General features: G+C 33.4%; 1 protein-coding gene across 2 annotated transcripts in view; it reads right to left on the reverse strand.

Annotated features, from left to right (window-relative positions):
- Window positions 1–2,498: 2,498 nt before the first annotated feature.
- nup155 (nucleoporin 155) overlaps window positions 2,499–13,383 on the reverse strand; it is a 34,162-nt gene continuing 23,277 nt past the window's right edge. For both annotated transcript variants that reach the window (XM_058789615.1, XM_058789614.1), the window contains exons 23-34: window positions 12,838–12,976; window positions 11,527–11,662; window positions 11,281–11,434; window positions 9,989–10,093; window positions 9,743–9,897; window positions 9,030–9,159; window positions 7,375–7,488; window positions 6,055–6,175; window positions 5,869–5,979; window positions 4,707–4,843; window positions 3,754–3,860; window positions 2,499–3,195 (exon numbers count right to left, since the gene is read on the reverse strand). In XM_058789615.1, coding sequence (XP_058645598.1) covers window positions 3,057–3,195; window positions 3,754–3,860; window positions 4,707–4,843; window positions 5,869–5,979; window positions 6,055–6,175; window positions 7,375–7,488; window positions 9,030–9,159; window positions 9,743–9,897; window positions 9,989–10,093; window positions 11,281–11,434; window positions 11,527–11,662; window positions 12,838–12,976 — 1,548 coding nt within the window. In that variant the 3' untranslated portion in view covers window positions 2,499–3,056. The remainder of the gene's footprint in view (window positions 3,196–3,753; window positions 3,861–4,706; window positions 4,844–5,868; window positions 5,980–6,054; window positions 6,176–7,374; window positions 7,489–9,029; window positions 9,160–9,742; window positions 9,898–9,988; window positions 10,094–11,280; window positions 11,435–11,526; window positions 11,663–12,837; window positions 12,977–13,383) is intronic.

Below are 13,383 nucleotides of genomic sequence, written 5' to 3' on the forward strand. Positions count from 1 at the left end.
GTGCAATTCTCCTCAATATTATTTACAAAAACAGAGGAGGACAGCACATTATAATTAACATATTTAAAGTATATTGGGGTGTTTCTGCAACTACGGGCACTTTTGACTCTCCAAAATTGAAAAAAAATCAACCCGTGAATTTTAATTTTAACCACCAGAGTCTGTAATACATATAAGAAGGTCAACAAAATTGCATGGAGATTTTAATCTGGAACATGTTTATTTTTTTATGTTTTTCAACTCTTCTTCTTATGAAATGTCCTTAACGCAACGTTACAATAATGTTCATTATATACATTTTTATTTTTTCATTTCTATAAAAATGTAATATATTTCAATAGCTTTTTCAAATTTTGTGCAGTTTTGTAAATACTGATATTAAAAAATAATATACAAAATAGGGGATTTCATGGTTTTCTCTATGCCATGTAAAACTTAGACAGTAACCTTAGATGTGAATTGTTTCCATACACACTAAAGATATCATATTTGGCTTTTTATGACAGATGTTGCAATTTGAATGTGTAAATGATCTCAACTTAAGTGTTACATTTTTTTTTTTTAAAGCGGTAATGACATCTTGTGTCGGTAAGGACTCAATGTTAAAATCAAAAACAGGCTACTGTACAGAACAACAGTAAAAGAAACAGAAAACATTTAGACTGAATATTTGTAATTTAATATACAGTAAACCTTGAACTTGTCTCTACCGCAACACCTAAATTTGCTGCGGTAAAGACATGTTGCGGAAATGACATTTTTGTTAATATTGAAGGTAATTGGCAGCTAGCAAGGTCTATTACATTAGTTTTGACTCTTAGCATCTTAATATACATCAATTAAACAGTAATATACATTAAAGTATAGAATTACTAAGCTGTATGGTAAGGACACAATAAATACTGACACAGAAAAGATGATATTTACCTTATATTTCTGGGATCTTGTGAGTGAGGTGACCCAATCTGTCAGCTATGTGCTATTTTCTGTTTCCATAGAAACTAGACTTGTTTGTCTTTGATAAAATGTCATAATAAAAGCCTTTTTTTCATTGTTGCGGTAAGGACTCAAAAGTGTGGGACAGGCACATTTACTTGAAAAAATAAATCATGAAAATAATCAGTAAATAATACAAAATAATTAAGATACCATAAATTAATATGCAAATTAAGCAATTCCATTCAAAATAATGTCAAATTTTAATTAAATTATCTTATTTTACGTATCTCAACATTGTGACCAGAGTTGGTGTTTGGACCTATTAATGCTTCATAATTTATATTAAATCACATTAATTATTAATTATATTTTTTGTCAAGGTGTGTAATGACACTGTGAACACATTTATAAAGCATCATATGACAAATTTTAACATAAATGTAAAATTTCACTGCTGGGACTTAAAAGTGCCCGTAGTTGCAGAAACACCTATTTATAATATAATATTTTGCCAAATATAATTAGTCAATATAACATGTATATTTTATTTATTCTTTTATTTATGAATTGATTTCGGTAGCACTTTACAATAAGGTTGTATTGGTTAACATTAATTAACTACATTAGTTAACGACCTAACAATGAAAAATAATTCTAAAACATTAATATTAACGCTAATTTGACATTTGTTAATGAAATTATTAAAACCGAAAGTAGTTTCTGTTAACATTATTTAATGGACCCGAGCTAATTGAATTAACAAATGGCTGTATTTTTATTAACTAATGTTAACAAAGATTAATAAATAATGAATTGCTAATTATAAGTTAACGTTAATGCATTAACTAATAGGACCTTGAAAGTGTTTCCGTAATTTCAATAACGTTTAAACACAAATTTTGTAACTATAAATAGTTTTTATATAGTTATACTTAATACTACTATACTTTTGTATAGTATTTGTAGATTTCCATGGTTACCGCTACAGTAAACATTATTTTAACCGTGTAAACAAAAGTATAACCTAATAAGTTGCAATTACGGCACATTGAATGTTAAAATGTTTCAAATATAAAGCAAATATGGGTATCATTACCCATTATACGCTCAGTAATTAAATAATTTAATACATTTCATAATTTAAAAGTTCAGTTTAGAAATATCAGTATCGTATCGAAAACAAAATAAGTATTATAGTCATTAGTAAAATGAAATGATTGTTTCCAGAAACACACTTTTCAAAAATAATTTGCCTAATTTTGACAATAAAACAATAAAATTACAGTAATCTGAACGAAGCCTTTGTAAAAATTAAAGCAAAACATAAATGTGCAAAACAAATACTGTAAACTATTAGTTTATGCATTAACGTTTACACAGAAAATGATCATTTGCATTTAGAATTTACAAGTTATAAACTTGATTTAAAATCATACATTTGTCATTTTTATGCATTAAAAATTATAATCAATATTGTGTGTGTATAATATAAATAAATAATAGTGATTTGCTGTTAAATGTTAAACAATTCCTCAGAAAGTTACAGTTTACACAATTGTAATTTAAAACAACTTTTTCTTTTTATTATTTTCAAATCATATGCAATACATATTACACAAAACTAGAAGGTGGCTGAAAAGATTCAGGCTTTCATAAAAATGTGTCCTTTTCATAAAAGACTGCCCTGTTGAACCTGACGACTAGAACAAAACACACGAGAGCATGTTTCATCCACCACCATCTCATCATCTCCATCAAGACACTTCCACGAGGACGCTTCCAGCCACAGACAGTGTTTCAGAGTAGAAAACATCTAGAATAAGTGCCTCTGTGAGCGCATACAGACTGTACAGACACCAATGATTAATTAGAACTGAATAAGAAATTAAAATCCTGTATTAAACACCTTCACATCTGCTGATGACCACAAGAACTTATGCAAACTGAAGAATACATATCAGAAGTGTTTATTTGGGTTTTTCCATGGCTGGATGAGTGAACATTATTCATTCTCAGTAAATATAAAGACTGAAGTCCCGGTGCGATGAGAGGCGTCAGGCTGCTGTAGGGTCAGGATGTCCATCAAATCACCAACAACAAAATGACCTTCATTGTCATCAATGGAGCTTCTCCAGCTTGGCCTGAAGCCATTTAAAGTTGCGTATAATGTCCTGCAGAGCTGCGTTTGGACTCAAGGACTGCAGCTCCACCAGATACCCGCAGATGTTATCCAGACAAGCGTTAGTAAACCTCCGTCTGCAATCAACCAAAGAGTGAGTGACACAAAATGTGACCCTGGACCAGGGTTGCCAGGTTTTCACAACAACACCCACCCAATTGCTACTCAAAACTAGCCCAATCGCATTTCGTGGGAGGTCCCCGGTAAAAATTGCATTCCGGGGTGTAAAATACACATTTTTTGACGGGGTTCAACTGGTAAATTTCGCACTCCAGGGGCTAAATATGAGGTTACTGGGGTCACTTCAACCAGCGGACATCAAAAACCACCCACAACACTGTTAAAGTACCACAATTCCACAGGAAAACTGCAGTCTTGGCCACAAAACCAGTCATATAGGTACAGATTTATACCTCTTCTGAAAGCTGAATAAATAATCTTTCCATTGATGTATGGTTTGTTATGATCGGACAATATTTGTCTGAGATACAACTATTTGAAAATCTGGAATCTGAGGGTGCAAAAAAATCTAAATATTGAGAAAATCACCTTTAAAGTTGTTCAAATGAAGTTCTTAGCAATGCATATTACTAATCAAAAATGAAGCTTTGATATATTTACGGTAGGAAATTTACCTGTCATAGGTGGGCACTCGGCTGGGGTCATTGACGTATCCTGACAGGAGCACATGGATGCACTCCACCAGGTGCAGTGGTTTCTTAAGGCGCTGCCAACATGGGTCCTGGGTGAGACACACAGAAATTATTATATTTTTGGGTTTGTTTACTCCTGGCACTGTTTACACTTCAGAATCTTGAGTGTCACTTTTTAAGATGCCATATCAAGTTACATGAGGAACACTTCAACTTTTAGATACAGCAATGATAAAAAAATAAAAAAATTAACAAATGAATATGAAATTTAGAAAAATAAAAAGTAAAAAATTAAAACAACCACTGTTAAGCAAGTGTAATTAGATAATTACATTTTTATATAATTATAAAACATAATTAAATAAATATATAACTACTGTTAAGCAATCTTTGAAAGGATTATGGACTAATAAATAAAAATAATATTACATAAACATAAGATAGAAAATGTAATAATAAATTAATAAGTAAATATGGAATTTAGAAAAAATAATAATAATTACCGTTTAGTTATGATAAATAGTTTTTTTTTTTAAAACATTAAAAATCTTTAAGAGTATTATGGATCAATAAATAAATTAAATGAAAAGTAAAAAAATACAAAATATTTTTAAAATAAGTAAATAAAGCCATTCTTAATAGTATTACAGATTAATAAATTCAAAATGTATTAAATTAAATAAAGTAAATAAATATATTACTACCATTAATCAATCCTTAAGAGGATTATGGACTAATAAATAAATACAAATATAAACTTTTTAAAATAAAAATGAAATAAGAACTTGATAAGAAAAATTATAATAATAGTCAACAAATGTATAATTACTGTTAAGCAATCCTTAAGAGGATTATGAGTTAAGTGAAATGTGATATTCAGCCTGTGGGCTTGTAGATTAAAATAAAAGCAATAGTTTTTCACTAATGTCTCGTACCCGTGTCTTGAAGAGTTGGTCGTAAACCTCCAGCAGTCGTGGAAGCTGAACTCCAATCTCCTGCATGGTGAAGGTGACGAAACCCACGTCCCAGTTCAACCGGCACACTTCCTGTTCCAGAAACTTCACCAGGAAGTCTGAAGATCACATACAACAGCACGAGCTCAGATGATGAGTTACACATTTAGCAGACGCTTTTAGCCAAAGCGACTCACAAAAGCAATTAGTGAACTACATTTAAATTCGAATACTGTATAATTCAAATATTGATTATATTTAAGTACAAAATTTGAAAGGCATAATTTCAGTTGGGGGGGGCTTTTGGTTTCTCTCCTGAGGCCACATCGAGCCAAATATTACTAATGCACGTTTCTTCAAAGCAACAAAATAACTATCTGTGAAAAAAGTGCATAATGTTTAAATTAATGTTTATAAACCATATATAATTAATGAAGTTGCTTAAACAATTAGAAGCAAAACAGCATCATGCATGTATACTGTATATAGTTTAATACAAAGGACTGAAAACCAATCACAAAGAGCACGGTTTCATTTAAACACATGAGATGCGGGATGGGAAAAAACACCATAAAGTCTTGAGACGTGTTTTTTTAAAAGTTGGACTTACATTAATTTTACATGCTTTCATGTGAGTCATTGAGATTCAAACGATTCATTCAGAAACAAAGCATTTGACTCTTAATGAGTGAATCACTGAATCATTCATTCAATCGATTCGTTCACAAAGCTGATTCATTCAGTAAGTAAACAGTGCTGTGATCTTTGTTTGGAACTATTTTTGTTGGCAAAATTGAGCAAAAACAGGCAATATTGTGTAAGTCACTTAATGCTAATTTTATTAAACTTGTATAAAATGATTATTACATTTGTTATCATGCACACTGTTTGATATTATAGATTTACTGTATTTAAATAAATATAAAATGCATACACAGAGCCATTTTTGCCATCTACAATTTAGAAAGCCTTGGATTTTGAGTTTTAATAGAATAATAAATCACGTGCGTGCATTCTCTGTGAGTGTTTTTGTGATATACTCAAAAATGTCTAATCGCACATCATTACAACAACACTTACCATGTTACCGCAGATATACCCCAGCCTCGACTTGAGTGGAAAATGAAATCATGGAAATCATTACCTAATGGAAAGTATCGAGGTGTTCCCGCGTATAACTTCCCCAGCGACACGAGCTTTAGGCTCAGAGCGGTCATGCAGTCCGCCGGGCTCATGGCCACGCTGTCGCTCAGCTCTGAAACACAACAGCAGCCGTCAGACGCAGCGCCCCACAGCACAGGAAGAGGAAGACGTCAGCGAGAGCTCTTACCCTTCTCAGTGATCTCCTGCCACAGCGAGTGCACCAGGATGGGGTCCGAGTGTCCCGCGCAGTGAATGATGGCCAGCTTACACTCCGACAGCCGGAAGTGATCCGCAAACTCGCCATACAGCTGCAGAGAGACCAACACAACATGCTTATGAAATAATAGGGCTGTCAAAACCACCGAAAAACTAAACTCGAATTTTGCACTTAAATATTATCAATATTAGAATTTAAAAGGCATAATTTCATTTAAGGGGGAAAAAAGGACACAAGAGGGCGCATCAAGCTAAATATTACTAATGCATGTGTATTAAAGCAATAAAATAACATCACTATCTGTGAAACACTGTATAATGTTTATAAACCAAATTATGTGACCCTGCAGTCATAAGCAGCAGGTATATTTGTAGCAATAGCCAACAATACATTGTATGGGTCAAAATTATCCATTTTTCTTTTATGCCAAAAATATTAAGTAAAGATCATGTTCCGTGAAGATATTTTGTAAATTTCCTACCGTAAATATATCAAAACTTCATTTTTGATTAGTAATATGCATTGCTAAGAACTTCATTTGAACAACTTTAAAGGTGATTTTCTCAATATTTAGATTTTTTTGCACCCTCAGATTCCAGATTTTCAAATAGTTGCATCTCAGACAAATATTGTCATATCCTGATGATGTATAAATCTCAATTTAAAAAACTGAATCTTATGACTGGTTTTGTGGTTTATGGTCACATATAAGTAAGTTTCTTAAACAATTATAAACAAAACAGCATCATGTATGCTTAATACAAAATGACGAAAGCCAATCACAAAGAGCGCTTTTTCCATTTAAAAACATGAGATGCAGTGGGATGAGGAAAAAAAACCCTGCCATAAAGTCTCGAGACTTGCATTAATTTTACATGGCTTTCCAAACATGCGGCTCTCTTGTGTGAGACGCGAGTGCAACAGTGATAGACGTCTCTCTAGAAAATGCGCAAAATATGTGTTCAGTGTGAACGGATTGGTTGCCTGTAAACAAGATCTTCTCTGCACTGATGTTCTCTTTTTCCTGCAATATTTCGAATGAACAATGCAGCATCGATTCGCTGGATAGGCTAACAAAAACATTAAAAAGCAACATCACTTACATTGTCATTGCATTTTGTGCGCCACCTATAAGGCTGCCTGACGCGCGCCTAAAATTCGAATGCAACGTTTTTGCATTTGAATGTGGATTTATTTTAAATTCAAAGAATATTCGAAAAAAATATATATATTTTTGACAGCAGATCAGGAAGTGCATTTACTGCATGCAGCTGAAGCGTCTCCGTTTACCTTGGTAATGTCCATGAGCTCGGAGTCCAGTTGTGTCATGGCTCCCTGCACTGAGGGATGCTGGGAATACTGTCTGCGGAGCGTATCCTGGATCTGCACCTGAATCCGCACCACCTAAAGGATCAGAGCAGCGTTACAGCCCAGACTAATTTAGGGCTGCACGAGTCAGCAAAATAAAACTGAAATTGTGACATGATTTGGTGCAGTTTCATTAAATCAATTTACATGCGAGCAGCTGCTGATCTGATGTTTTCAACCCCTCAGAGCCAGTGTTAATCTGAAAGTTTTCATTTCAAGTTTAGTTAATTTTATGTGCTTTTGTCGTTTTTATTATTATTTTTTTAAATGTCATTTTTGCTTTATTTTTTATTTAAGTTTTGTAATTAATACTTTAGCTGAAACGTATGGTTAGTTGCAATAAAACTTGGTTCTGATTGTGTAATTAAAGTTTAATTAAAAGAAGCTTTAAAATAAGTAACAGTTATGGTTAATCTTTCTAAAAATAAATAAAATAATTATTTATGATCTTGACTGTTTAGTTGGTTCGTTCTTTTAAAAGTAAAAAAAAAAAATAATAATAATAATAATAATAATATATATATAGTTTAATTTAAATATTTCTATATAGATTTATTTTTATTGCAGTTTTATTTTTAGTAATTTTACTACCGCAACAAATTTTTAATTAGTTGCCATGACAACATTTCTAATTTATATTTAAGTTTTTTAATTTTAAGCTTCATCAAATATATATCCTTATAATATTTATCCTTATTCCAAAAAAGATTTTTCATAGTTAAACTGTTGACAACGAGAGTAATTTTACAATATTAATTTATTATTTTTCTTAAATACCTGGATTGAGTGACCTGCCCAACTCAATCTGAGCCGTCCTTAACCATCTTCAAGAATCGGCTAAAAACACATCTCTTCCATCTTTATTTGACCCTCGAACTCTAGCACTCTCTATTATAATTCTATTATATATAAAATATAATAAAAACTTGCCCCTTTTAGACACTCTACTCATTTACTTACTGCTTGTTTTTTTTAAAAAACAAAAAACAAAACTAACACTAGCTTTTCTAATCTTTTTGTATTCCTTCTATTTGTTTCATTTTTCTTTATTATACAATTAACAAAAGCAAAAAAGGCCTCTAACACTAGCTTGCTCTATTCTTTTTCTATTCTATCTGTTTTCTATTTATTTATTATATAATTAAAAACAACCCTTGCTAGTGTACTGTGTTAAGCTAACTGAGATTTGTTATAGCACTTGCTCTTTTGTTGGTTTTGATGGCTTCTATTGTCCTCATTTCTAAGCTGCTTTGGATAAAAGCGTCTGCTACATGACTAAATGTAAATACTCATTGTTTTACTTTACAGTTGAATATTACAATACTAACAATAGTAATATTTCTTATTTTGTTTAATATTTTATATAACGATAAATAAAGGGATATTGATATATAATTGGTCATTTATCGTATCTATATAAATGTGACTTTTTTTGGCAAACTGTGTAGCCCTACAAACACTTTTTGAATTACAATTACAGCTTTTATCAGAAACAATCACAATTAGATTGTTTTCTCCCAAATCACGCTAACGGCTCTTTCACTGAAGGTCCTCAGCAGCTGTTTCTGTCTCAGTACCTCCATCTTCTCCTCTAATTCATGCAGAAACTCTCCGTCGGCTCCCAGTGAAGAGACGCAGGACGAGCTCTTGGCGGAGAGGATGGCTCTGGAGATGTACTCCAAACGCTGCTTCAGAGAGATCTCCGTGCTGCACGCACACAAAACCAACACAAACCTTCACTTTCATTTAGAGGCATTTATTCTCACAATAGCCTTATGAAATTCTGTGCTGTTTATTTACATTTTTCTGGTTATCAAATGAAGGCATAAAACATGAAAATAAAGCGGATTTTCTAGTCAAATTAAAACGGAGGAAATATTGTGTGATTTTTCAAAAAATAAAATTGTACTATTTCTTCAACAGTAGTAGTAGCAGTATTATTCTACTGAATGATAGTAATATATTTCTGCCACAATGTCTTCAAGTTAAACCAAACTTTTATTTTGACGGGTTGCTGTGCATACATACAAGGCTAGTTTTAATGTAATGAAACAGTAAAATGCTGATGAAGTGACTCTCAGAGCAGTTCTGGGGATGTTGTTCATTTAGAGAGACGACAGACGCTGAAATCACCGCGAGCTTCAGTATGTGTGTGTAGTAAACGAAACTACGGTGTGTGTCTGCATTTTCCACATTGCAGAAATCATAGGGCCCTACTAAATGCACAGTTACGAGAAGAGAGATTCTGAACCAATCAGATTTCAGTGGGAGGGGCTAACCAGCATGATACCTGTGCATGTCAGCCAGCCGCGCCAGAACGTGCGCCGCTTTGCCAAAGCTTCTGTTCTTCTCGTAGTATCGCCACAGAAGGTCCATGTTACGCACTTTACTCTGGTCCTGTTTGATCATGTGCATCAGATGATCCTCCAGGTACGGCGAGTTCACCTGGAGCAGAGCAGAAAATGCCCTTAACACTTTGTTGAACAGAGAGAGACTTTAAGCTATGTTGAGTAAGTGTGCATGCGATCATTCGTACCTCCAGGAGTTTGTCGGTGAGATCGGCCTGAATGAGCCAGTTATAGAGAGCGATGTGGAAGAGCTCGTCTTGAGATCTCTGAGCGAGACCCAGCATCTGCTCAAACTGAGGGAAGAACCAGTCCAACAGCATCCATAATTAACCAATGCTGTCACCGTTAACTTAAACCAAAACTAAACTTTTGCGAAGTGAAACTAAAAATATAAAGAGAGGAAAAAATGTAACTTAAACGAACATTAGAAATGTTGCCTTGGAAGCTAGCTTTTTTTTAAATTATAAATTAATAAGAAAATATAAAGATTACAGGGAAAAACATTAGAAACGTTGCCTTGGCAACTAACCAAAATTAAACATTTAATTCGAAGTAATAAAAAGACAAATTAAAACAAACAACAAATACAAAACTAAGGATGTACGATATTGGATTTTTGCCGATATCCGATATGCCGATATTCTTAAACTCATTTTGGCCGATACCGATATATTCCCTTTTGTTTGGAAACAACACCAAGTCTCTCCTGTGTGGAAATTATAAGCAAATTATTTTTAATTTTGGTTAGTTTTTAAACAAGAGCTTATTTGTTAAAAGAACTTCATTATTGTTTGTATAATTCTAAGTATAAATAAACTATATATCAATCGTTGCATTTTATTTTCTTTCAGAAATATGTAGTGGTAACCATAACATTTTATTTTATGATTTAACATTTGTAGATGGTCTAAAGCAAAAGAGTTGTAAAAATTCTGAAAATCTTTTAGAGCTCATAATTTGTTTAAAAATATAACATATTACACATGATACTGATAATGCTGAGTTTAAATGCAGCGATCCAAAACAGTGAATCCGATCATCATTCAGGCAAAACTTTGCTTCAAGAATGAGCCACACTGCTGACGTGATCTAATCGCTAGCACACCCTGAGCACATGCGAGTTAACACATTCCTTATCAGCAGGACATAACAGCATTATTTTTCACATCGGGTCGATGCCGATATTTATATTTTAAGCTATTATCGGCCGATTCCGATATTGGTCCGATAATATCGTGCATCCCTATACAAAACCAAAACAAGTGGAAATATATAAAAGAAATATTGAAAAAATATATGAGAGGAAGAACGTAAACATCAGAAATTTTGGCAACTAAACAAAAATGACAATCACACTAAAACTAAAAACAAATTATAAAAATAAAAGCGAATTCAAAACATTAGGACGTACTATAAATAACAGCATCTAACAGGTTCAAACTGAAATATATGAGGCTCTAGCAGGTGGTTTGTGACTCACATGAGCGGCAGCGTCCTCATTGCTCAGCATGTTGGGGTCAGAGGTCATGACGGGGGGTCCGGGTTGTTTGGGGACGCTGGGAGACTGAGGGGCCGCTTTGCTCTGGTTCACCAGCTCCTGCATGGTGTCCGTGATGCATTTATAACAGGAGAGTCTGGACGAAAACAAGGTTTACAGCCTGATTTAAACCAGAAAATCCCACATGAGCACCTCAGGATCCTGTAAAAGTAGTATGTGTGAACTGACCGCTCCTGGAAGGCCTGCTGACCGCTGGCGTCCTCCTCCGGCTCTCCGTTCCTGTAGAAATGCAGTCCCAGTTTCTGAGGGTCTTTTTTATCAGCGGCTGTGAGACAAAGCTCCACCACTCCCTCATAGAAACGCACTGGACGCGGACAGAACGTGATTAGATTAGATTCAACTTGAGTGTCATTGATTGTGCAGAGTACAAGTACAAAGCCAATGAAATGCAGTTAGGATCTAACCAGAAGTGCAAATAAAGTATGCAAATAAATACAAAATATAAATATACATTAAGCTTTATGACATATAGTGCAAGTTATGAGGTAGAAGGGCAGAGATCAGCTCAATGCAGATGACTATAAATACAACATAAGCTGCAAAGGAAGTATAAACAGAAGGTGCATTATACACTGAGGTATGTAAATAGCATATGTGACCCTAGAGCACAAAACCAGTCATAAGGGTCCATTTTTTGAGATTGAGATGTATACATCATCTGATCAATAAATAATCTTTCCATTGATGTATGGTTTGTTATGATCGGACAATATTTGTCTGAGATACAACTATTTGAAAATCTGGAATCTGAGGGAGCAAAAAAATCTAAATACTGAGAAAATCACCTTTAAAGTTGTTCAAATGAAGTTCTTAGCAATGCATATTACTAATCAAAAATTACATTTTGATATATTTACGGTAGGAAATTTACAAAATATCTTCATGGAACATGATCTTAACTTAATATCCTAATGATTTTTGACAAAAGAAAAATGTATAACTTTGACCCATACAATGTATTGTTGGCTATTTCTACAAATATAGCTGTGCTGCTTATGACTGCTTCTGTGCTGCAGGGACACAGATGTAAAACTAACACTAGCTTCTCTATTGTTTTTGTATTCTATCCATTCGTTTTCTTTTTATTTATTATACAATTAACAAAAAGCAAACCAAAAAAAAACACTAGTTTCTCTATTCTTTTTCCAGTTTTATCCATTTTCTTTTAATTATATAATTTAAAAAACCTTGCTTGTGTACAGTGTTAAGCTAACAGACTTGTTACAGCACTTGTATATCGTTGCTCTTTTGTTGACTTTGATTGCTTCTATTGTCCTCATTTGTAAGTCGCTTTGGATAAACGCATCTGCTAAATGACTAAATGTAAATATGTTTATATATGGCCAATGACCATAATAGTGCAAATGGCATCAAGAGGAAGAAATGTGCAATATATATAAAAATGTGTGATCGTTGTATAAGGATAAAAGCAGGTGAAGGGTTCAGTTCTTCAGCATTTAAAGCTCTCTGCGCGGTCACCTTGCCGGTACTGCGAGCAGACGAGGGGCAGGTCTGTATGGTGGCTGATCTGCTGATAGAGGCGCAGAGACTCCTTCAGCGTTCGCTCCTTCTCCAGCTTGTTCTGGATCTGTCTGGAGCCCTGCAGCAGCTCATTGGCCTGTTAGGAGGGAAAGAGAGCTGATAACGTCCTGATCCTCAACCGCTTCATAAAACACCAAGACATTCAGTTCCATACTGACTTACTCACACAACTCATCTAGAGGAGTTAGAACTCATATACTGGATTCATTCAATAAAGACATATAATTTAGGAAAAAAAGTTATGGTCATGGAATACTTAAGGAGTCCAAAAAAGTTTTTCTTTTATTTTTCAAATAAAAGTAATAAATCAATAGTAAATAAAAAAAATTAAAAATAAAAATAAAGTTAAAGTTAAAGCGCTACAAAAACAATGCTAAAAGCTAAAATTTACACAAACAAAAAATGTTAAAAACTAAATTAATATATAAAAATTAACTAAAATAAAATACGCCAAATAAAGACATAAAAAAACAGCTACACTAC

This window comes from Onychostoma macrolepis, chromosome 10, assembly GCF_012432095.1.
Source record: "Onychostoma macrolepis isolate SWU-2019 chromosome 10, ASM1243209v1, whole genome shotgun sequence".
NCBI lineage: Eukaryota > Metazoa > Chordata > Actinopteri > Cypriniformes > Cyprinidae > Onychostoma > Onychostoma macrolepis.